The sequence below is a fragment of the Oryctolagus cuniculus genome, chromosome 6 (assembly GCF_964237555.1).
Source record: "Oryctolagus cuniculus chromosome 6, mOryCun1.1, whole genome shotgun sequence".
Classification (NCBI taxonomy): domain Eukaryota; kingdom Metazoa; phylum Chordata; class Mammalia; order Lagomorpha; family Leporidae; genus Oryctolagus; species Oryctolagus cuniculus.
In genome coordinates, this window is record NC_091437.1 from 2,304,892 (window position 1) to 2,328,817 (window position 23,926).

The window sequence follows — 23,926 nt, forward strand, 5'->3', positions numbered from 1 at the left end:
AGACGCTGAGCACAGCTGAAACCATTGGATTTCAGCTCGTGTTTCCTGGGAGGCTTGATGCAAAAACCACACGGACCATTGAGAAATAGTAAGGCCAGAGCCTCTGTCCCAGGAAGGAGGCAGACACGTGAACAAGGGGTTCTACCAGGCGGAGAGGATACACTCCCTTAGAAAGGGGAAGCTCTGATGGAGCCAGAAGGAGGAAGCCAGTAAACCGAGGGGAGAGCTAAGAGCAGCATCACAGGACAGCACCACTGACCGGGAGCTTGCAGGTGGCCGCATTGCTCTGGGGCGGTAATAAAAGGCGGCGACTCGTCAGCCTGTCTGTGGGTGCAGGCCGAAAGGCCCAAACAGCTGCAGTGTGGAGTGTGTTGGAGGTGGGTGGCAGACACGGGGCCAGACAGGTGTGTTAGCACCGTGTCACCACGCAGGGTGTCTTGAATCACATAAATGTTTTGTCATGCATATGCCAGGGTCCTCTGGAAAAAGTTTTTGATACGCGAGGCTCATGGAAACCGGAAATTTGCCTTCCAAGGTTGATTCGGCTGCACCGCTCACCAGAAGCTTCTGACGGACATCAGAGGCCCCACGAGGATCACGCCCCTCTTTCCAGCATAGTTCACATCCTTACAAATGTGACATTAAAGGGGGCACTGTCCTTTCCCCAGTGTGGCTGAAAATGGAAATCCAGAATTCAGAACCAGCGTTCCGTGGGAGAAGCGTTGAGAATCTGGGCGTCTGAATGAAAAGCAGCATCACCTTTTCTGTGTAAGCATCATCCTGCTCCCTAGAACGTTCCGCAGGGCCCACAGCACATCCTTGTTCCTCAAGCTGTAGATGAGAGGGTTCAGCATGGGCGTGATGACGTCAACCACAAACAGACGCTGGTCCACCTCGGGGGGCAGGGAGGACCCCGGGGTCATGTAGATGATCATGGCTGGGCCAAAGTAGAGGCTGACCACAGCCAGGTGGGACGAGCAGGTGGCCAGAGCTTTGTTCCTGCCGTCGGGGGAGTTCATGTGGAGCACGGTGAGGAAGATGAGCACGTAGGAGGTGAGGATGAGTCCAAAAGGGATGAGCAGGAAAACGATGCCGGAGGCCAGCACCATCTTCTCGTAGGCAGAGGTGTCCTCACAGGAGAGCCTCAGCAGGGCCATGACCTCACAGAAGAAATGGTGGATTCTCCTGGAGCCACAGGTGGAGAGGTGCATGGCATAGGTTGTGTGCATGAGGGAGATGATCACACCCCCAGCCCACGACCCCACGGCCATTTGCACACAGACACTCGGGGTCATGATGACTGGGTATCTGAGGGGGCTGCAGATGGCCAAGTAGCGGTCAAAGGCCATGAAAGTCAGAAGAACACACTCGGCCACCCCTAGCATCAAGTAGAGGAAGATTTGAACTCCACAGCCGCTATGGGAAATGCTCCTGTGTCCCGAGAAGAAGTCCGAGGCCATCTTGGGCACGGTGGTGCAGATTAGGGTCAGGTCCATGAGGGCGAGCTGGCTGAGCAGGAAGTACATGGGGGTGTGCAGGCGGGCACTGCCCCAGATCAGCAGGGCCAGGACAGAGTTTCCCATGACGGCCACCCCGAGAAACAGGAGGATGATGCTGACGAAGAGGCCGGGATGCTGGGAGGCAGAGAAGAGGCCCAGGAGAATGAAGTCAGTGGCGGAAGAACCATTTCCTCGCCCCATGTCTTAGTCTGCCATCTAGGGCTGGAGGACCATGGCAGAAAAACACACCGGGAGTCACTCTGCCCATGAAACTGTCGCTGATGTGAATCAATTTCTGCAACTCCTGCTTTTACCAAGTGAAAACAAATATGTTGCAATGTGTTTCAGTGGGGCCGATCGGTGGTCTGATGCCTGTTGCTGTGGAGCCGTGTGATCCAGCACAGACAGGAATGCTGAATGACAGGAATGAAGCCCTCTGTCATCAGCACATTTCTGCATTCTGCGGCACAGTGCGGCCATCATCCCGTGAGGACTACCAGGGTGGATTCTAGTCGATAGGAAAAGCCCCGTACGTGTGCAGGCGTCACATCCAGACGGCACCCAACATTCCCCACAGTGGACCTGGCTGCTCATCTGCCCGTGCACAGCACCGTGGGACATGGGGTCTCTGCCTAATTCGTGCTTCTAGATTCACCCCCACCAGTACTCTGGTGGTGTTACCTCGTCATCAGGTGTGTGGCGGTCCCTGTGCCCTCCGGGAGTCTCTGCATTCTTCTCCATCCCTCTTTGTATCTTTCTGCCCGTCCATTGAGACATGAAGCTCTGTGGACGATCTACTCCACAGCTGTGGATCCCGTTGAAGCCAGCACCCAGGCCAAACCCCGAGCGTCTGGGCTTAAAGCAGGACGGTGGACTGGGGAGGATGCAGCCAGCCCTCTGGGGACCGTGTTGGCTCCTTAAGCCCAGGTAGTTAATGAGCGCAGGTGTCAGAGAGCCGGGCTGCAACCCCCAGGGAGGCTTGGGAGGATGAAGGTTACAGGGTCAGCTGCGTTTGAACCCAGTTTCACTCTCTACAGCTGTGTATCTGGGGAGGTCCTGTCACCTACCAGCCTTCTGTTGTCCTCTACAACGTGGAGATACCCACAGGTTGTGTGAGGGTGGGCTGGAAGGACTCACATGGACAGGTGGACGATCCTGGCCTGGTCGCCAGTCTGTTAAGGGGACCCATGAGGGAAAGTGTGGTTCAGCATGGCTGCCATGCACGGGACCTGCATTCGCTGTGGTGTCACTGAGCATGGCTGCTGTCAGTGCATGCAAGTCAACCAAAAATGCCCCCAGTCCTACCTTAAGGCAGAGCCAGACTCATGAGCGGGGGGCTTGGATAATGCTGGGGAAGGGTCTGCCTTAGGGATGCTGTGTGGAGTGGTGTCGGCACAGCCGGACACACCAGCAGCTGTGGCCTCACCCTCTCCCACCCCACAGAAAACTTCCAGCCGCTGAGAGGAGTCGCCCGGCACTGGCACCGGGTTGGGTCTCACTCCTCGGCCTTGCGTTTGTACAGGTTCCAGTGCACGCAGGAGTCTGTGCCCCTTCCCGTTCCTCCAAGTGATTAAGAAATACTTTGAGGCAAAACCCAGCAACGTTCCTGGGAATTTCTAAGAGCTTGGTGGGAATTCTTTTTATTCATCTTGATGTTAAGTGAGGAGCTTGATAAATGTGTTTTATTCATCTCAGTATCAAAGGAACGAGGGGCTTGCTAATAGGTAATAGCGCTTCTCGTACAAATGCTTTCAACTTGTTTTCTGAAGTGACAGTCACTTGCAGGGCAACTGCTATGAGCCTGAACTCTTCCTAGGACTTTGCAAACGCGAGCTCACTCCAGTCTGGGCACACTTGGCCGTGGTGGGTTCTGCACCCTCACCTCTGAACCATAGGATGCTGACTGAAGCTAGAGGTGTTCAGCGGTGTCAGCACATGTGACAGCTGACGAGGGTGGGGCCCTGGGCCCAGGAAATCTGTCTGCAGGGACTCCACCCCACTGCCTGAGCAGGCTCCCCGCTGGTGGCCAGGCTGGCTCCTCGACAGGAGCTAGCGGCCTCCACCCCAGCAGGTGGAGCTGGGACGCCCACAGGAAACAGCTCAGAATGCTGGGAGTTCCCCACCGCTCTGGTCAGCCGTGGGTCCCGCAGCTGCACTCACTCACTCACACCCCCATGTTCGAGGGTGACTCCGCGCTGAGCTGCAGGTTCACCAGTGCCCTTGGCCAGCCCAGCCCCGATGGGATGTGCCAGGGAGAGAGGGCCAGGCCTGGAAAAGCCGCCGCAGAGCTTGCTTAATGGAAGACTGCACAGGTAAGAGCGTCCTTTCATTGCGAGGGACTTGAATGCCTGGTGCAAGATTTTGGCTTTGCTGGGAGCATAGAGAGACACGTTGTGATTCTCAGATTAATTGCATTCTGTGTTTCCCAGCATGCTTGTGGCCTCCTCCTTGCAGTCCCTCTTATCAGGGTGGAATGTCCATGGCTGGCAAGCTTCTCCATGGCCAGCCCTGCTGTGGGCTCCATGTGTCCAGCATGGGGCTCGAGGCAGGAAGCACCAGCCAGTGTAGATGGAATAAGGCAGCGGGTGGAGAGCCTATGAGTGTTTCCTGTGAGTGTCAGCAGAGGTGGCCACCTCTGTGGCTCCACGTGGACACCACCAGTGTAGCTGCACCCTCAGGGCTGAGGCCCAGGGCAGCGTCCATGGAGGTGCATCTTGGAGGGGCTGTGTCTGAGGAGGAGGCACCCGCAGGCTCTCAAGGCCTCAGGTCTCAGACACAGACCCTTCATTATGGTTGGCCCTTAGCTGAGTGAGCCTGCAGGCGGCCTGCCTGGTGCTGCTTTGAGCTGTTTAGTACTGTCCACCTGGGAGAGTCGCCAGCTGGGGCCTCCACTTCCTGACCTGCACAGCAGATGGAGAGGCGGCATCAGCTGTGAGCATTTCTGAAAGGCTTTGGCCAAGGAAGCAGAGCCGCAGGAGGTGGCCCGGGAGGCACCCACTCCCCTGGATCAGCATGGGAAGGGTAACAGGATTCACTGGTGCTGCCAATCGCGCGCATGGCTGAGACTACTGAGCAGGAACAGGTGTGTGCTTTGCCAGACGTTATCCTGAGGAACTGACCTCACGAGTGCACAGGGTGGGAGGCTGTGCAGAGTGGGAGCTCTGAAACAAGATGTGAGTGAGAGCTGTGAGGTCCAGGTAGAGGACAGGGACCTGGGAGTGTGTGTGTTGGGGGATGGGGTGGGGGAGGAGCCTTCCAGGGAGAGGGAACCTTGTGCATGGCGCCAGGCATTGCTGGAGCTCAGAGCGATGGCAGCACTGGGCCATGTTGGCCAGGCCGCATTGCTGCTGGGTACAGAATTGATGGTGCACCCTGCAAGCTGTGGGAGAGCCCAGATGAATGATGAGCAGGTGAAGGCAGGTGTGGCACCCAGGGACCACGCTTACAGGCGCAGGGGTGGATTGTGATGTAGCCATGGCCCAGGACAGGGGCAGAGGTGCCAGGGCAGGAGGAATGACGGGGAGAAGGTGAGGTGTGTGCATGTCTGAGGGGGTTACAGATGCTGCTCCGCGTGTTCTGCCGGTGCAGGGGACATGGCTCCTGGACGCGCTTGCTCTCGCTGTGTTTGCTCTGCTGAGAGACCTGGCATTAGTCTGCGTTTCCTCTGGGGATTTAGTGTCACAGAAAGCTAGGAGAGCTTGTGGTGCAGACAATTCTTTATTTTCTCCCCTAGCACAACAGTTTGCTTCCTATGTGTAAATATGGAAAAGGGGTGACTGACGGCATGAGCGTCAGCGCAGTGGGCTGAGGAAGGCTCATTACACGCAGGCACAGACCGTGTATTCATTTCTTTAGAATGCAGGTGCCATAAGAGCATTTCACAAAGTTTCTGGGAACGGGAAGTCAGCCATAAGCTTGTCTTGGTGCAAAAAGTTTTGTCATCTGTGCAGAAAAGAGGTCTGCAAAACGTTCTTGGAAATGGGATATTCTGAGAAAGCACAGATTTCAAAATGTTTGCATCACAATAGACGTCTAGTTCCATTCTCCCACAAAGTTGTTGGCCTCCATGCTCCCGAAAGCTCGCTAGAGCCTCTGTGGTCACCAGGCAGGGGTAGCAGGGCCCCCTCTGGCGGGCATGGCCAGAGGCTATGTTCACAGATGCACGGTCATGGGCTTGCTCAGACACATGTAGTGGGCATGGCCAGAGGCTATGTTCACAGATGCGTGGTCATGGGCTTGCTCAGACACATGTAGTGGGCATGGCCAGGGGCTGAGCTCACAGATGTGCGTGGTCATGGGCTTGCTGACACATGTAGTGGGCATGGCCAGAGGCTATGTTCACAGATGCGTGGTCATGGGCTTGCTCAGACACATGTAGTGGGCATGGCCAGGGGCTGAGCTCACAGATGTGCGTGGTCATGGGCTTGCCTCCATGCCCAGCGTAGGCTTGAGCAGGGCATGGGGGGTTAGTGAGGTCCCTGCTCGATACCTGCAGTGGGCAGGGACAGCTACAGCCTCTGTGGGCAGTCACCGGCTACTTCCCAATCTGAGGAAAATTTGACTAGAAAGCCTGGGCTGTGTGGGAAGCTGAGCAGTGATCCGAGCCTGCAGACCATGGCCCCTGTTTCTTGCAGGCAAGAGTGCTGGCCGGTCTCCCTGGTCTGACTCCGCTGGCCAGAGGAGGGCAACCCTGAGGTCTGCACGTGTAGCTTCCCAGTGATCCCAGGCAGGCCAGCCCTGCCGATGCTGCCGATGCTGCCGATGCTGCCCGTGGGTTAGCTGAGCGTGGGCCTCCTGTGGAGGGTCCCAGAGTGCTGGGGAAGCTGAATGGCCAGAGCTGGTGTCATGGCAGGAACTGCATCCTGGGAGAATTCTCGACAGGGCTGTGCACCAGGGTGGGGAAGGGAGATGGGGCCCAAAAGAATCATCCGTCCTGGATCAAGACTTTCCTTCGTTCTGCGGCCCCGGGACGTCCCTGCCTCACTTCTGCGCTCAGGGACATTCCAGGCAGTGCCGCCTGGGGACAGGTGCGTGGATTTCTGTGGGGGAGGGGACCCAGTGAGTGCCTGCTGCACCTGTGCTATCACCCCTACGATGACACATGGCAGCAGCCTGCTGTGAACAGTACAAAACTGGGGTGGGTGCGTGCTTTGTTTTATGTTCAAAACGTGTCTCATTCGTGGAGGTTCTTGAGAGGGGCTGCAGGGACAGCCTGCGCAGAGCCAGCCTGCTCGTTCCAGGGCACACGTCTTGTGCAGATCTCAAGTCACGCATTCCCCCAGTGTGTGGACAAACAGCAGCATATGAAGAAACGTTAGAAATAAGCGTGGGCAGCAGTGCTAAGTCCATTACCGAAATACTAAGAAAGAGGAATTCTTCAGGAAGGCAAACTCTGCAAACCAAACCAGTCCCAGCCAGGATAGGTAGGAGCAAGCCTGGGGAGGGCGTTCCTGTGGGAGGGGCGCAGTCCCGTGGCGGAGCCTGCGTCCACCCAGTCCCAGCCAGGACAGGGAGGAGCGAGCCTCGGGGAGGGCGTTCCTGTGGGAGGGGCCCAGTCCCGTGGAGGAGCCTGTGTCCCGGCAGCTCTGGGACGGCCTGCTCCTCACTCGCCTCAGCTGAAGAGGACGTGTCCACTCCAACGCCGCGTCTCCCTGGAGTGACAGAAGGGGCTCATGGACGCTGGCAGCACCGGGACACTCCTGAGCTCTGTAATAATTCCAGTTCTTTAGAGGACACTACTGAATTTTTATTAATGAGGTGGTAACTTTGCATTCTTACAGATTCCTTGAATACAGTAAGCTTATTTTGTGTTCTAGAAGAAAGTGTGGTGTGGGTGTTTTGGTTGTTCATTCATTTTTGGTTTTGTCTCAGCCCTGACTGAGGCTGGTTTTAATACTCAGCCACTGGACGTTCAGCCTAAAGCAAATAGTGTAGATTTCAAGACCAGCACAGAGCCCATTGCACACTCAGAAGCAAGTCTCAGCTGAGCAACAGGTGTGGCCGTGCAGCCTGGGTTCCAGGCGTGTGCACCTGTGTGGCACGGCACAGCCTGCCCGCCTGCCCCACTCCAAGTGCATGGTGTGTGAGCTTGCTAGTTCCCTCGGCAGTGCGGGGGCGGGAGCCGTTATTTCATTCCAGTTTTCCAGATCGCTGGAAAGAGAGCCTCCAGCTCCTGCAGGCTGCGTTTGCACTGGACGATGGGTTGACCTCGGGAGCAGTGCGGAGAACAGGAGGACGTGCAGGCACTCAGGGAGGGAGGGAGTTTTGCTCCGGGTTCCTTGCGAAGCCTGTGGCCACCGTTGGGCTGCAGGTGGGCGAGCTGGGTGACGGCTGCCTGCAGTCAGTCAGGGCAGGTGACACTGTTTTCAGAGGTTCTGCTTCCTGACACCCCCCCCCCCAAACTGTGAGCTCTCCAGTGCCCTGAGGACAGCTCGTGTCTTCCTCAGCACAGGGTGTTTGAGCCAATGAGTGCACGTGTGTCCTGGGCCTCTGTGGGCAAAGCTGGTGCTTGGTGCCATTGAGAGAGTTCTGTGGCTTCAGATCTGCGGTCAGAAGAACTGCTTTGGACCATGTCTGGAGCCATGGCCAGGTTGTTTTAACTCTTTACACACAGCCAGGGCGTCGAGGATCTCATCCTAGAACGCGTCCCATCCTCCAGGCCCTGGAAAGCCGTCGGAAGGAGTCTTCCAGCTTCCGCAGCGGGCGTGCACTAGCCACGGTGCTCTTCAGAGCCGCGAGCACGTCCTTGTTTCTCAGGCTGTAGATGAGGGGGTTCAGCATCGGCGTGAGGATGGCGTTAAACATGAAGAGAGACTGGTTTAATCTGGGGGTCTTAGAGGAGCCAGGCCTCATGTACACCAAGATTGCAGGGCCAAAGTAGAGACTGACCACGCACAGGTGGGAGGAGCAGGTGGCCAGAGCCTTGCTCCTGCCCTCAGGGGAGTTCATACGGAGGACAGTGAGGAAGATGAGGGCGTAGGAGGCCAGGATGAGGCCCAGGGGGATGAGGACCACCAGGAAGCTGGAGACCACCACTGACTTTATGTAGGCGGAGATGTCCTCGCAGGTGAGCTTGAGCAGGGCCATGACCTCGCACAGGAAGTGTGGGATCTCCCGGCGACCACAGACGGGGAAGTGCATGGCGTAGGCCGTGTGAGCCAGGGACGTCGTGGCCCCTCCCGCCCAGGAGCCAGTGACCATGTGCGTGCAGGTGGCATGGCTGACAATGGTCGAGTACCTCAGCGGCTTACAGATGGCCACGTAGCGGTCCAAGGCCATGAAGGTCAGCAGGAGGCACTCCGCGATCCCCAGAGTTAAGCTGAAGAAGATCTGCGCTCCGCAGCCCACCTGCGATATGGTTCTCTTCCCCGAGAAGAAGTTTGCGACCATTTTGGGGACAGAAGTTGAAATTAACGCCAAGTCGATAAGGGAGAGCTGGCTGAGCAGGAAATACATGGGGACGTGGAGCCGCGTGTCCAGCCAGATGAGGACGATGAGGGCAGCGTTGGCCATGACAGCCACGGCGTAGACCAGAAGAATGAGGCCCATGAGGACGATGAGGTGGCTGAACTCGGGCCAGAGCCCCAGGAGAACGAAGTCCGTGGTGACAGTCTTGTTGGCCTCCATGGCCGGCTGTCACCAGTGCCCTGAGATCCCAGGGAGGAGAATTGCTTCCTAGGATACCGTGCAACTGGTCTACCTCCTCATCCCCCAGGCCTTCTCCAAATAGGCTTGTGACCGCTGCTTTCCTGGCTGTGGTCTCTTCAGCACCGTGAGCCACTTCTTAACATGCAGGATTTTGTTTTTTCTTGTGGGTTGCTTGGTAAGTTTATTTACCTGTGATTAGAAACTGTAATCACTGATGGTAACCAAATAAGAACACAGGTCCCTTCTAATGTCCTATCAACAAAAGGCAATCATTTGATGAGTGTTTGCCACGTGCTTTCTTCAGTAAGCCATTGCATCACCAGCTCGAGGTCCTTTGCAAACACAGAGAGGAGTTAGGGTCACGTAAGACGTGGTCTTGCCAAGTGTCATGGCGATGGAGTTTGTCTTGACAGAAGGGAGAGGCGAGACCTGGGGGGAAAAATGCCTGCAGAACTGAGTGTGGGCTGTGCGCACCATGTGCCTCCCACTGCAGGAGCCCCCCCCCCCGCCCCGCCCCCCGTGAACCCTTCCTGCTCTGGTCTGAACAAGAACAGAAGGCCTGCTGGGCCCTAGCGCAGGGAGTGGCTTCCTACCTGCGACCGCTGCCAGTCACACCCGCTGCCCACCTTGAATGCCCTTTGAATCCATCACCAGGCTCAGCCACGATGGGAGCTGAGGCCGCCAAGGGGAGTTCACAGGACGTGGTGAAGAACGCGGTTAGGCTCTGGCTTGCGAAAAGATGATTTGCCTGAAGCGTAGCCTCTCTTGTTTAGCACCAGCTTGGTCAGAATTAGAGGCAGGCTTGCGGGCCAAGGAGGGTGCAGGGGCTAGGGGCTGGTACCGAGGTAGAAGCCACCTTCCCCGAATGGCCCCGCTCTCTGCAGCCTTGGTCAGGTTGGGCTGTCAGCCGTGTCTGCCTCGCATCCCTGGACCACGGTGCAGACATGTCCCAGCCACACGAGGGTGAGGCCACGGTCAGCAGTGGCCATGGGTTGTAGGCATTTAGAACACAGCCTGGTCAACAGTGCTCGTCCACGCCAGGCACAGCTGGAAGGTGGCCTCTCGGAAGGGGCAAGATCGGTGCCTCAGGCTCCAGATGACTCACTCAGCTGTCTACACCTGCGCTCCACAGGCCGAGCCTCTACTGTGTGTCTTGCGGTTACACCCATACCCAGAGGGGCAACTAAAATGCAATATTTTGCCCAAGAACTTGTCGCTGGTGTAGGAGTGGTGGGGGTCAGGGCAGTAAGCAGTTTGCGGGCTGGAGGCATTGAAAGTCAGCTTTGTTTTAGTGGCTGGAGCCCTAGGACCTCTTCCAAGGCCCCCTCCACGCTCCCTCCGCCCCAGCCCTCCTAGGAGGTGTTTGCTTCCATGCCTCTGTGCCCTGCTGTCCTCAGCCTGTGCCAACGCAGGTGGCAGTGTACCTCCTGGCACGGCTGCCTGTGGACGGACCGCCTCTCTCTCACCTCTCTGCGTTGCAATCTTCCCAGAAGCAGAGCTCTGCTTTTCTTCCTGCTTAAATACTTTGAACCTCCAAGACTTCCTGGCCTTGTGACTTGAAGAGATAGGTGCTCAACGATGGTGCAAAAAATTTAATTTTATTTGCATGCCTTCTGATTAAGAGCTTCTGAGAAATTACTAATTTGATCCTCAGAGTTTCATGTAAGTCATAACAATCGACCATTAGGAAATTAAATTTGATGGATAAAAAAACTAACCCGGTGTTCGCCAGTAATAAGAAAACGCCTGCCACTGCGCCTTCCCCAGAGGGCCAGAGGACACCCTCTGGACGATTCTGCCCATGAGGCCGGGCCGAGGGGCACCAGCGAGGTGTAGCCTGTGCCCTGAATAATAAGGGAAGAAGCCTGTGGAGGCTGAGCCACTTGGCCGAGAGACGCGTCCGTTGTGCAGTCAGAGCCCACACAGGGTCAGGGAGGACCTGGGCTCCACCCGCCGGGTCTTCCAGCAACATCAGGCTGCCAGAGCAGAATGAGTCCTGGTCTTCCCGTCAGTTCCCCCTTTTTAACAGGATGATCTCAGATGAGTTCCAGGTAGTCGTTTGCTTGACTTAAGCCATATTTATGATCTATTAGGTAAACGGCAGATGCATGCATTCAGCGTCTTCTGTGTTAACAGATCTGGAAATTAATTCCGCATCTTTCCCCCTCACTTCTCTCATTCATTCGCTTGGTCACTCCCTCACTCTGTGGGTGTCTACTGGGCCAGTGTCCATGCTGGACAAACTCTAGCCTAGGCTATCAGCAGTCGGGTGTGGGAAGGCCCTCAGCTCCAGCCTCAGGGAGCCCCAGGGGAATAGACGTGCTGCGATCACGCTAAAATCCTGCGGAACCACACGGGCCGAGGGCTACAGAGAAGTAAGGGGCTCCTCAGGAAGGGTTACTCTTGGACAGGGCATTCCCGGTGCGGGGAGCAGAGGACAGGGTTCCAGGCTGCTCAGGCCAGGGAGGGACAGGGATGAGGCATGGGCAAGAGCTTGCCTGTTGGTGGCTGGGCAAGGCGGCGATGGCACCAACACGATCACACTGGGAAGGGAGTTCCCGGGACAGGGGAGCAGGCAGCACCCGGACTCTGTGGGTTCCCGGTGCCCATGCCCTGAGCTCTGGCTGTAGTCTGACTAAGCGGCAGGCACGGTCATGTGCTGTGTCACTAGTGAGGATGCAGTGCCCTCCCTAGGCGAGTCACAAAGGCTGGCCGAGGGCTCGGTTCGTCAGAGTCAGATGGGGTTCATGCAACCCGGAGGCAAAAAATGTAAGCAGCAGCATGTGGTGCTCAGCGCTGCAGTCCTTGCTGTGGGGCAGCTTCCTTGGCCGTCTCTAGGAGGCACAGAGCAGAGGAAGGGCAGTTTCTGTTCCAATGCTGCCCGGGCACGCGCATGCTTGTCTGGACCGCGAGCGCACCACTGTTCTCGGTCACGGTCCTGATTTCAGGATCCAAAGCTGACTTCTCCATTAGATTCTTTCTTCCTCCCAGTTTCCCTGGCCCATCTCATGAGCCCAGGGCCCCCAGAGCATCACTCGCACTACACATCCTGTCCATTTCACCTGCCGTCTAGGTGGTCAAGGAAAAACCGGGCTCTGTAACGTCAGCAGGCTGAGCCGCGGAGCCAGTGCACGGGGAAAGCCTGGGCCACCTTGGCCTTGCCCCGCTGAGCTGTGTTCCAGCAGCCGCCCTGACACTCGGCAGGGAGACTTTCGGGGACCCTGTGCCCACACTGTTTGCCTGTCTTCTGCTCGCCCTCTTTTATCTGTTTAGCTTTCTGCCGTCTTTCTTTCAGTGCCTTCACCCAGGGATGAACCCTCCCCTCTATCCCAGCCTGCAATCCCCCGTTTTTCCTTGGCCTCCTGGAGATTCTGCCTGACACGGGGACTGGACCGTGTTGTCCACTTAGGAAAAGGATGGTCCTGCAGCCCAGAGGGGCAGCGTACACAGGGGGGCCCATTTCTACAGAGTTCACTCCCGGGAGCTCTCGGAATGTCTATTGTCTCTTGTTCTTGGTCAATGTAAGTATTTAAACATAATCAACTTACAGCCAGAACAGACACCTTGGGGGTAGTCAAGAAAGAATATCTGGTTCCTCAGAGCTGAAAGCATTTAGATACTGCAGTTCAGTCTACTACATTGAAAACAAAGTGACACCATTCACTGCCCATGCCTTGTCACACCACAAACCTCCACGTGCATCCGCGCTTCCTTCTGCTTTCTGTCGTCCCTGAGATCAGATAGAATCAGACTCCGTTCTACCACCTGCCTAGGAGTGAAAAAGAGACCTGGCACCCTTTGGCCTGCCTTCAGGGAACATGCTGCCTGTGGCGGAGTCCGGGTGCCCCAGCACCCTGCAGGGCTGTCTGACCCTCAGCTCTTGCCCTTACACAGCAGCTGGGGCTGTGCTCAGCTTTGGAGCAGCTCTGAAAGTGTTAAGACAGAAGCACAACTCCTCCCTGCCCTGGGGCCAGGCGGGGGATGCCTGCCACATCCTCACCCTCCACCAAACGGCAGTGGTAACCTCAGATCCGGCCACGGCCACGGCCACAGCCACCCGTGGCTCTGGATGCACCCTCCTTTCCCAGCGCTTTCTGTCAGGAGGGACCGGTGGGACCAGGTGGTCCTGGCTAATGTGGTGGTAGTTACGTACCTGGACTTTCCTCCACCATCTGCCTTTGTCAATTGCCCTGAATTACGTATTGCTTATCTATTCTGGCTCATGTTTAGCTAGCACTTCATTTTTATTGCACATGCACATGACTGTGATGGGCTCTATGTGTGGTGCTTTCCTCCCTGTGCAAACCAAGCAGAGCTGGGGTAATCCCAGAGGAGGCCGCACAGACCCTGCCCCATCACCCTTCATTAACTGAGGAAGCCGAGCCGTGGGCTGTGCAGTCTCCCCCTCTGAGCTCCTCATTACAGCAGGCGGGTGCTCAGTCCGCACGCATGGCCACATTGGTCCCAGTGTTGCTCCGCAGGGGTGGGTGCTCCCGCACATCCAGGTGTCAAAGTGCAAGTCCAGAGAGGTCAGGTCTTGGCCTGAGGCCTCAGAGCACAGGAGCGGTGGGGCTGAGCCCCTAACTTCTCCAGAGCCAACCTCACTGTGAGATTTTCTGTGGGGGACACAGTGATGTCCTCCAGGTCCCGAGCTGGGAGGGCAAAGCAGAGAGCCGAAACTGATCCTAGCCTAAGCGCTGGTAGTGCAGACCCTCGTCCAGAACCTGAAGAGCATCAGGGACTTGCATCGACCGAGCACACAGCCCTGCTCCAGCCACGCACACCTGGTGGGCCCACCAGAGTTCATATCCAGGGGTGACTGAAATTCTGTCATGCTTAAAGTGAGTCACCAGTTTTTCAGTATTAAAATGGTTGCTTTCCTTTTAGGCAGTCAGGAAAGCCTCCCGCACCTGTGCTGTACCTTAGGGCTTGCAGATCGTGCTGGCTACCTCGCGGCCGGCCGTGCTCTGGTCAGCTGCAGCGGGAGCTCCTTCTCCGGAGAACTGGGGCTCGCTTCCCCGCTCCGGGTCTGTCCAAAAACCCTTACCATGAACAGGAGGAGCGAACAGAGGCCGAGGGTGCGGTCAGGGCCGGCGTGTCTGATGTGGTTCAGACCTTGGCCAAGTGCCTGCCTCCAGGGAGTGTCCTGGAAGCGTCTTGTCCCCAGACTTCAATTAGTGCGACATTGTGTCCTTGGTCCGAACTCCGCAGTCATTCTCCAAAGAGAAGCAGCGCCCCGCACAGGGCCTTCTGGCCCCGGGCTGCCACAGGGCTGCCTGGCAGCTTTCCTTGGCTCCGCCTTCCCCTGCCCCACCCTGTGCTCCCTGAGGTAGCAAGAGGAGGACAGGGCCTGGGGCCACTTCCCTGGGAGTTGAGTTTGCAGTGCCTTGTCCATGAAGCTGACAGAATATCCATTACCCAGAGCATGAATGAGGGATGAGGGCTGACAGCAGTTACTGGAGAGGGCGCATTTCATCTCCGCGTGCTGGCAACCTGTCACCGGTCATCAGCCTCCATGCTCTGGGCTCCACGGGCAGCTGCCTGGGTAGCTTTATAGGGATTATTGTGTTGCTAGTGGCAAAGTCCAAGGTGAAAACCATTTTAGCCACACTTCATCGCGTGTATAAAGCTTTCACAGGCTACATGCATGTGTCGTGGTATCTGTCCGTGCTGGTCAGTGTCCAGCGAAAGTGTGCCATCTCACAGACCTGGCGGGAGGGCTCCTGTCACAGCCTTTCGGGAAAGCAGCCTGGCGACATGCGTTTCAACACGCATACCAGCCTGCACAAATGGCAGAGCCACGAGATAAGCCACGTGGTCCACGCTGTTCAGTGGAACCACCCTGTCCTGTGGAAGCAGAAGCATGAGCACCATGCCACACACGCGCGTGCACGCACATGCACACACGCACGCACACACGCACAAGCACACATTATCGGGGTATCTGTCAGTCTTCCTCGGCCTACTGGAACGTCTCCCCGAGTTTTCATTGTTCTAGCTGCTGCTCCCCACTAGAACGGAAGCTTCATGAAAGCTGTGGGTTTCTCTTCACGTCACGTTCCGTGCCGTGTCCGCGGCACAGGCAGTAGAGTGGCCTGCCAGGAACACTGATTGTGTGGATGAAGCACATGGGTTTCTCCTGCCGTAACCATGAGCACGCGTGAAGAAGCCTTGCTTCAGCTGAGGCACAGCTGGGACAGTTCAGCCTCCTGCCTGTGCCAGGACTGGCAGCCCGGAATGTACCAATGTTGGGGGCCAGGAGTACAGCTCGGTGCTGTGTCAGAGTCAGGGGCCAGGACTGGCAGCCTGGGCTGTGTTGGTTCCCTGGATCAGGATGGGAGCCTGGGCTGTGTTGGTTCCCTGGGCAGGGCTGGGAGCCTGGCTGTGTTGGTTCCCTGGGATCAGGATGGGAGCCTGGCTGTGTTGGTTCCCTGGATCAGGATGGGAGCCTGGGCTGTGATGGTTCCCTGGGCAGGGCTGGGAGCCTGGACTGTGTTGGTTCTCTGGGCAGGGCTGGGAGCCTGGGCTGTGATGGTTCCCTGGGCAGGGCTGGGAGCCTGGACTGTGTTGGTTCCCTGGGCAGGGCTCGGAGCCTGGGCTGTGTTGGTTCCCTGGATCAGGATGGGAGCCTGGGCTGTGTTGGTTCCCTGGGCAGGGCTGGGAGCCTGGGCTGTGTTGGTTCCCTGGGCAGGGCTGGGAGCCTGGGCTGTGTTGGTTCCCTGGATCAGGATGGGAGCCTGGCTGTGTTGGTTCCCTGGATCAGGATGGGAGCCTGGGCTGTGTTGGTTCCCTGGGCAGGGCTGGCAGCCTGGACTCTGTTGGTTCCCTGGGATCAGGATGGAAGCCTGGGCTGTGTTGGTTCCTTGGATCAGGGTGGGAGCCTGGGCTGTGTTGGTTCCCTGGATCAGGATGGGAGCCTGGCTGTGTTGGTTCCCTGGATCAGGATGGGAGCCTGGGCTGTGTTGGTTCTCTGGGCAGGGCTGGGAGCCTGGGCTGTGATGGCTCCCTGGGCAGGGCTGGGAGCCTGGGCTGTGTTGGTTCCCTGGGCAGGGCTGGGAGCCTGGGCTGTGTTGGTTCCCTGGATCAGGATGGGAGCCTGGGCTGTGTTGGTTCCCTGGATCAGGATGGGGGCCTGGGCTGTGTTGGTTCCCTGGATCAGGATGGGGGCCTGGGCTGTGTTGGTTCCCTGGATCAGGATGGGAGCCTGGGCTATGTTGGTTCCCTGGATCAGGATGGGGGCCTGGGCTGTGATGGTTCCCTGGATCAGGATGGGAGCCTGGGCTGTGTTGGTTCCCTGGGCAGGGCTGGGAGCCTGGGCTGTGTTGGTTCCCTGGATCAGGATGGGAGCCTGGCTGTGTTGGTTCCCTGGATCAGGATGGGAGCCTGGGCTGTGTTGGTTCCCTGGGCAGGGCTGGGAGCCTGGGCTGTGTTGGTTCCCTGGGATCAGGATGGAAGCCTGGGCTGTGTTGGTTCCTTGGATCAGGGTGGGAGCCTGGGCTGTGTTGGTTCCCTGGATCAGGATGGGAGCCTGGCTGTGTTGGTTCCCTGGATCAGGATGGGAGCCTGGGCTGTGTTGGTTCTCTGGGCAGGGCTGGGAGCCTGGGCTGTGATGGCTCCCTGGGCAGGGCTGGGAGCCTGGGCTGTGTTGGTTCCCTGGGCAGGGCTGGGAGCCTGGGCTGTGTTGGTTCCCTGGATCAGGATGGGAGCCTGGGCCGTGTTGGTTCCCTGGATCCGGATGGGGGCCTGGGCTGTGTTGGTTCCCTGGATCATGATGGGGGCCTGGGCTGTGTTGGTTCCCTGGGCAGGGCTGGGAGCCTGGGCTGTGTTGGTTCCCTGGGATCAGGATGGGAGCCTGGGCTGTGTTGGTTCCCTGGATCAGGATGGGAGCCTGGACTCTGTTGGTTCCCTGGGCAGGGCTGGGAGCCTGGCTGTGTTGGTTCTCTGGGCAGGGCTGGCAGCCTGGGCTGTGTTGGTTCCTTGGATCAGGGTGGGAGCCTGGGCTGTGATGGTTCCCTGGGCAGGGCTGGGAGCCTGGGCTGTGATGGTTCCCTGGGCAGGGCTGGCAGCCTGGGCTGTGTCAGTGCTCATAGCTCGCAGTCCGTCCTTTCACTGCCATTGAATGGCCACCCTGCTCCACTGTGGCTCTCCCCACTGAGTTCAGAGCTCTGCAGGCAGACTCAGGACCACTGGAAGGAGAAGACCTTTCACTTTTCAGTCTCATGTTTAGAGGATTTTTAACTTTTAAGATATTAAAGGATTTTCTATCCTTGTGGCTGGTGGGCGTTGTGATATCAACATGCTGATTTGTGCAAAAGGCCTCAGTTTCTTGGGTGGAAATAATCACCCTAATGTTCTTTATTTCCAGTTGTCCCTGGGTTCTGGGAAACGTTGGCAGCCAGAGGGCCCTGTGTTCAGTTGTCTCTCCCCTGCGTGCCCATGTGCCGTGTCCATGTCCCACTTGTAGCATCTCTAGCTCCTGAAAGGTGGTTATCTTATATTTTCCTTCAGAAAAAAAAATAAATTTTACCTTCCTGTCCCAGACACCCCAGTCCCCATCTCAAAACCTTATTTATTCAGTAACAAGATTTTCCACTGAGAATGTGTTTATTAGGCTGTTTTTGCTGTTTTGCATTTTACTTATTTATGGAATAGACATGAGTTTTCCTACAGCAACAACAAAATGCATGTGGGAGAACTGTTAGAGACAGAAAATAAAAAGCATGAACAGGAGAACGGGTAGAAGGACAGGGATTTTTATTCCACTAAGACAGAGTCACACTTCCTCAGCATTACTTTGTTCTGAAATTCTTAAATTTAATTTTTTCCCTTTGTAAGGATGATTATTTTGTGACAGCAAGGTTTGAAGGGAAGTTCTCTGGGCCCCTCATTGAATCTGATTCCCAAAACATAACTCATTCTTCTGAAAAAAATTGAAGGAGCCATTTTTGATATTGTTGCCATGGTTTGAAATTTGATGTCAAATTCTTTAAATTTTAGATAAACAATAGAAAACCTGTTTTGTTTTTTGAAAAGATAAAACTGATGAAACTTTGGCTAAGGAAAAAGACGACTCAAATAAGTAAAATTAGAAATTAAAAGGGAAGCATTACAATGGATACCAAGAAATACAAAGAATCATATGAGACTGCTATGAAAAACTTATATCCAAAAAACGGGATAGCCACAAAGAAATGGATGAGTTCCTAGACACACACAGCCCACTGTGACTGAACCATGGAGAAAGAGAAAACCTGAACACGGGAGGATGCTGAGCCTGCAATACAATCTTTCCACAAAGGGAAGCACATGCCTTCCTGCTGAATTCTGTGAAACAGTTAAAGAGAAACTCACACCATCCCTTTCAACATCTTCCCCCAAAGTGGAGGACAAACACTTTGATACTCATTTCATGAAGATGGCATTTTCTTGACCAAGCTGGACAACAATGTTACAAAAAAAAAAAAGAAAGAAAGAAAAGAAAAAGAAACCTCAGGCCAGTATCTTTGATGAAATAAGATACAAATATTCTTAATTAAATACTAGTGCATCAAATGGAACAGAACATTGGAGGGAACAGTAGCCATGATCAAATGGGATTCCTCACAGTAGTGCAAGGATGGTTCAATGTACGCAGATCTCTGGATATGAAGCACCATGCTAACAGAATGAGTGGCAAACACAATTTATCTCAATAAATGCAAACAGTGTTTGAGAAACCCAACAACTCAGCATCCTTCCAGGATAAAAGCTCTCACCAAATCAGGTATGAAAGGAATATACTCAAACACAGTAAAGGCCACGCATAGCAAATCCACAGCTGGTATCTTACTTAGTGGGGAAAAGTTTCAGCTCAAAGATTTCCCTCAGTGATATGAAACAAGACAAGGATTCTCTCTCTCATCACTTCTGTTCAGTATAGTGCTGGAAGTCTAGCCAAGACAAGCAGGCAAGAGAAAGAAATAGGTGACATACGAATTGGAAAGGAAGAAATGAAATTTCACTGTTTGCAGGGAAACTTATTATATTACACATAGAAAACACTAACCACTCCACCAAAAAACTGTAGAACTAATTAACAAATTAAATTTGCATGATATAAAACAACATACAAAAATCAATAGCTTTTTTTAATGAACTCATAACAAACTCTCCAAAAAATAACCCAATCTATAATAGCAAAAAAAGTCACTTAAGAATTAATTTAATCAAAGATGCAAAAAACTTACATGCTGAAAACTATAAATCACTGATGTAAGGAATTAAAGAAGAAACTTATAAATAAGATGATATACTGTGTTCTTGGATTAGAAGAGTTACTGTTTTTAAAATGTGTATATTAAAGTGATTTATAGATTCAGTGCACTCTCTATCAAACTTCCTGTGACCTTTTTCACAGATAGTGAAAAACAGTCCTATATTTGTATGGAACCACAAAATATCTCAAATAGCCAAAGTAATATGGAGCAATAGACAATAAAGCTAGAGACATCACACTTGAAAACACACTGCAGAACCATAAGTTACCAAAAAAGCATAGTACTGCCATAAAAAGGACATAGAATTCACTGGAGCAAAGAACCCAGAAATAAACACACACGTTGACTGTCAATTGACGTTCAACAGAGATGCCAATAACACACAACAGGGAGACGACTATTCAACAAATCAGAGCTGGGACAACGGGATAACCACACAGAAAAATGAAACCAGACCCTCTTGCCACATCGTAAGACACAGCCAACACAAACTGGATTGAATTCTGAACTACAAAATGTGAAGCTGCGAAAACGCTATGAAACACAGGAGCAAAGTTCTTTGACATTGGTGTAGACATTGATGTTGGGATATTAGCCCCAAAGCTCAGGCAACAAAAGCCAAAACAGAGAAATGAGTGTGCATGAAACAAGGAATCTACCTAACAAAGGAAGCAATTTACAGGTGAAAAGATAAGTTAGAGAGTGGGAGACACCTATTTGCAGCCACACATCTGATAAGCAGTCAGTATCCAAAACACACAAGGAACCACATTACTCAGGACTTTGAAAACATTCTGTACAAGCGGCCAACATGGACATGAAATGTGCTCAAAGTTATTAACTGTACAGCGATGACACAAGGTGATAGCTCCTTAGACCTGGTATTTAAAAAAAGATAAAATTTGAGAAGTGTTGGACAGGATATAGAAAAAAGGGAACACTTACACACTGCTAATAGAATGTAAATTAGTAAAGCCATTATGGAAAATGGCCCCTCAAATAGAAAAAAAACCAGATATGCCATATGATCCAATAATTCCATACTGGGCCTGTCCACGGGACACAGAATCAGTATATCAAAGTGCTATCTGCACTCCCATGTTCATTCCGGCATTATTTACCATAGCCAAGGCATGGAATTAACTGCTTACTGTGAACGGGTGAATGGGTAAAGAAAACGTGATGTGTGTGTGTGTGTGTGTGTGTGTATGCAATGGAAAACTGTGCAGCCTTAACAAGGAAGGAAAACCCATCACTGAGACAGCAGGGATAGACCTAGGGTAGGTTATATTAGGCGAGATAAGCCAGGCACAGAAATATAAACACCACATGGTCTCAAACATCTGTGGAACCAAAAATTGAACTCACAGAAGCAGATAGAATGGTGGCGACCAGGGGCGGGGAGGAGGGAGTTGGGAAGATATTAGATAAAGGGCAGAAAATTTCCATTAAATGGAAAAATAATTTCAAGGGACCTATTACATAAGGTGATGATTATAATCAATAACAACATATTGTATTCTATAAATTTGCTAAGGGAGTAGATTTTAAGTGTTCTCACCATGAGAAAAATTACAGATCTGAGGTAATACATATGTTGATTATTTTGATGTAACCATCCTAAAATGTATATTTCAACATCACATATTGTATATTATAAACACATATATTTTTTACTTCTCAATTAAAAAATATTTTTAATTTCCTAAAGCTCTGTTTTTGCATTTCCATAATAAGATCTCCAAGGGAGTGATTGTGGTATATTAGAGGGGAAGGTTCTAGAAATTGGTAATTCCTTCTGAATGTTTGGTCTTCACTGAAAATGTAGCTTCTATTTTGTTGCTTCACACGCCTATTAAAAACACATGTAATTAGTCTTAATGTTCCTTTTACCCACATAAAGTATTCACTTTTTTAAAGCATATACAGAATATGTCAACATTTTGCAATCATCTGCAATATATCCTGCTTAAAATTATATTCTGTTATAAATATTTAAATCTTATTTTGAATAAACACTTAGCTTTTTTCTTTTTACTACTCTACTTACTCCATTTTATGTGCTTAAAACTTTAAAAGTACGAACTGTTGCAAGTACAGGGAAAAGTTTATTCCCTATCATTTATGAGAATAATAATGCTAGTTTTATTAACGACTCCATCACATCCTGCAGGCACATTTTAAAGAGATGGGGAAACTTCGCGTCTGATAAGTTGTCTGCTAAGCTAGTCTAAAGAGGTAACTTGGTCAACAATCAACAGCGGCTCCCATCCACGGATGCATGCAGAAGTCACTGAAGGTTTCACTGTGAGATTCCTGGGCCCAAGTCACAGATTCTAATCTCGTAGGCCTCAGACCAGCACAGAACTGACGCTGGCAGCCAAGACTGCAGGTGAGCAGAGAGTGCTGTTTGGAAGCTTAGATGCCAACTGCAGACTGCACAGTCAGAAGATGAAGGAAATGAGCCGTGCTGGGGCTGAATGAAACACTGCGGACGCTCAGCCATCTCCTTGTCTTTCCTGTTCTCTGAACCTGACGCTTCCAAGGCAGTGTCTGTGCTCTGGACAGCGTGCTGGGCTCTGACTGTCCTCTCCTCATGGATGCTGCACGCGTCTGTGAAGAACGGAGCATGAGGCTGTCAGACAGGAACTGCCGAGAGGACTACGGGGCAGAGTCCCGCCCCTCGCCACAGTGTCATCCAAGACAACTGGGCAGTGGTTCCAGTATGGAGGGAGGAAGTGGGTCTACGCACATTTTCTGCAGAGGAAGAAACAGTGCCACTCAGTAGTCAGCTGACTTTTCCAAGATCTCACAAGGGTTCTTACTGAACTGAGAAATGGCCCTTTGATGGTGCCCCGAGCATGTTCCTTCAGCTACCATGGTGTTTCCCCTCTACGTGGAGGACAGACACCTCCCCATCAACCTCTTCAGTGCGCCCAGAACATCCTTGTTCCTGAAACTATAGGCGAGAGGGTTCAGGAGAGGAGTCAGGACCGTTCCAAACAGAAAGAGACCCTGGTTCAGCCTCGGGGTCTTGGCAGCACCAGGTCTCATGTAGATAAACATCCCTGGACCGAAATAGAGACTCACCACACAGAGGTGAGAGGAGCAGGTGGCCAGAGCCTTGCTCCTGCCTTCGGAGGAGTTCATTTGGAGGACGGCCAGGAAGATGAGCACGTAGGAGGACAGGATGAGTGACAAAGGCAGCAGCAGGACGAGGATGCTGGTTACTACCACTGCCTTCTCGTAGGCAGAGATGTCCTCACACACAATCCTAAGCACGGCCATGACTTCGCAGAAGAAGTGGGGGATCTCGCGGGGGCTGCAGATCTGAAAATGCAAGGTGAACACCGTGTGGCCCAGGGAAGTAAGTGCCCCCCCAGTCCACGATATGGCAGCCATCTGCAAGCAGACCCTGGGGCTGACGATGATGGGGTACCGCAGCGGATTACAGATGGCCACGTAGCGGTCGAAGCACATGAGTGTTATGAGGATGCATTCCGCAATGGCCACGGTCAGGGAGAAGAAGATCTGGGTCCCGCACGCCAGGAACGAGATGTCCCGCCAACCGGAGAAGAAGTTGGCGGCCATCTTGGGGATGACGCTGGACGTCAAGGTCAGGTCCATGAGCGAGAGCTGGCTGAGCAGGAAGTACATGGGTGTGTGGAGCTGGCTGTCCAGCCAGATGAGCAGGATGAGAAGGGTGTTGCCTGTGAGGGCAGCCACGTAGACCAGAAGGATGAGGGCCACCACGGCGGTGATGTGCCCGAGCTCGGGGAAGAAACCCAGCAGGATGAAGCCAGTGGTGCCTGTCTCGTTCACTCTGCCCATGGCGCTCTGTGGAGTTATGAGAGATGTCATCAAAGTGAAGTGTTAGTCATTCAAGTTTGTTAAAGAGCAATGTTGTGACTGTGACCAGTTCAGACAATTTCCCCCATGACCTTGACCTTGAATGAGGCAATTCTTAATGTTTTTCCTGCTTTTTCTAGTCCTTGTGTTACTTTCTTTAGAGACCAGAGTACACCTGTGAAGATGTGTCCCATTAGTTTCCCATTGCTCTGTGAGAGTTCAGTGCTTCTGTCAGTAAAATGTTTCAGCAAAGATTTATGCTTATTTCCAGGTTTAAAAAAATGATATGCTTGGCTTCACCAAGGACAAGGACTGACATTGCTAATTTAACTTATAGAGGATTTTAAAAATATTCATGCTGTACTAGAAATCTGATTCTGGCCAAAACAGTTTGAGGGAAGAGTAGTCTGTGGGGCTGTGCACTGTGCTGTACACATGGTTATTTCAGCTTTTAACCTAATTGGCCCAATTTGCTATCCAAGAAAAGATTCATTCTGTGAGGGTGCTTCAAAAAGTTTGTTTAAAATTAAATTTAAATATAACTTGACTGGATGCAAAATGTTTTGAAATCTACCCATTTGAGAGGTCTTCAAAAACTTCCAGGAAAATGTGTTACAGAACAACTGTGCATGGATTTCAAATTTTTTTGCACCAAGACATATTTATCTTTCAATT

The 23,926-nt window shown here is 53.1% G+C and overlaps 2 protein-coding genes and 1 pseudogene across 2 annotated transcripts; all 3 read right to left on the bottom strand.

The window, feature by feature from the left end:
• Nucleotides 1-755: 755 nt before the first annotated feature.
• Nucleotides 756-1,715, bottom strand: LOC138850038 (olfactory receptor 2V1-like; annotated as a pseudogene).
• A 6,414-nt stretch (nt 1,716-8,129) lies between these two features.
• Nucleotides 8,130-9,125, bottom strand: LOC138850039 (olfactory receptor 2L2-like). The gene has a single exon (XM_070075739.1). It carries the CDS (start codon nt 9,123-9,125, stop codon nt 8,130-8,132), a length of 996 nt encoding a protein of 331 aa, XP_069931840.1.
• A 13,169-nt stretch (nt 9,126-22,294) lies between these two features.
• LOC127486702 (olfactory receptor 2AJ1-like) lies at nt 22,295-23,233 on the bottom strand. Its single transcript, XM_051830805.2, has one exon. The coding sequence runs from the start codon at nt 23,231-23,233 to the stop codon at nt 22,295-22,297; it is 939 nt and encodes a 312-aa protein (XP_051686765.2).
• Between the last annotated feature and the right edge of the window lie 693 nt (nt 23,234-23,926).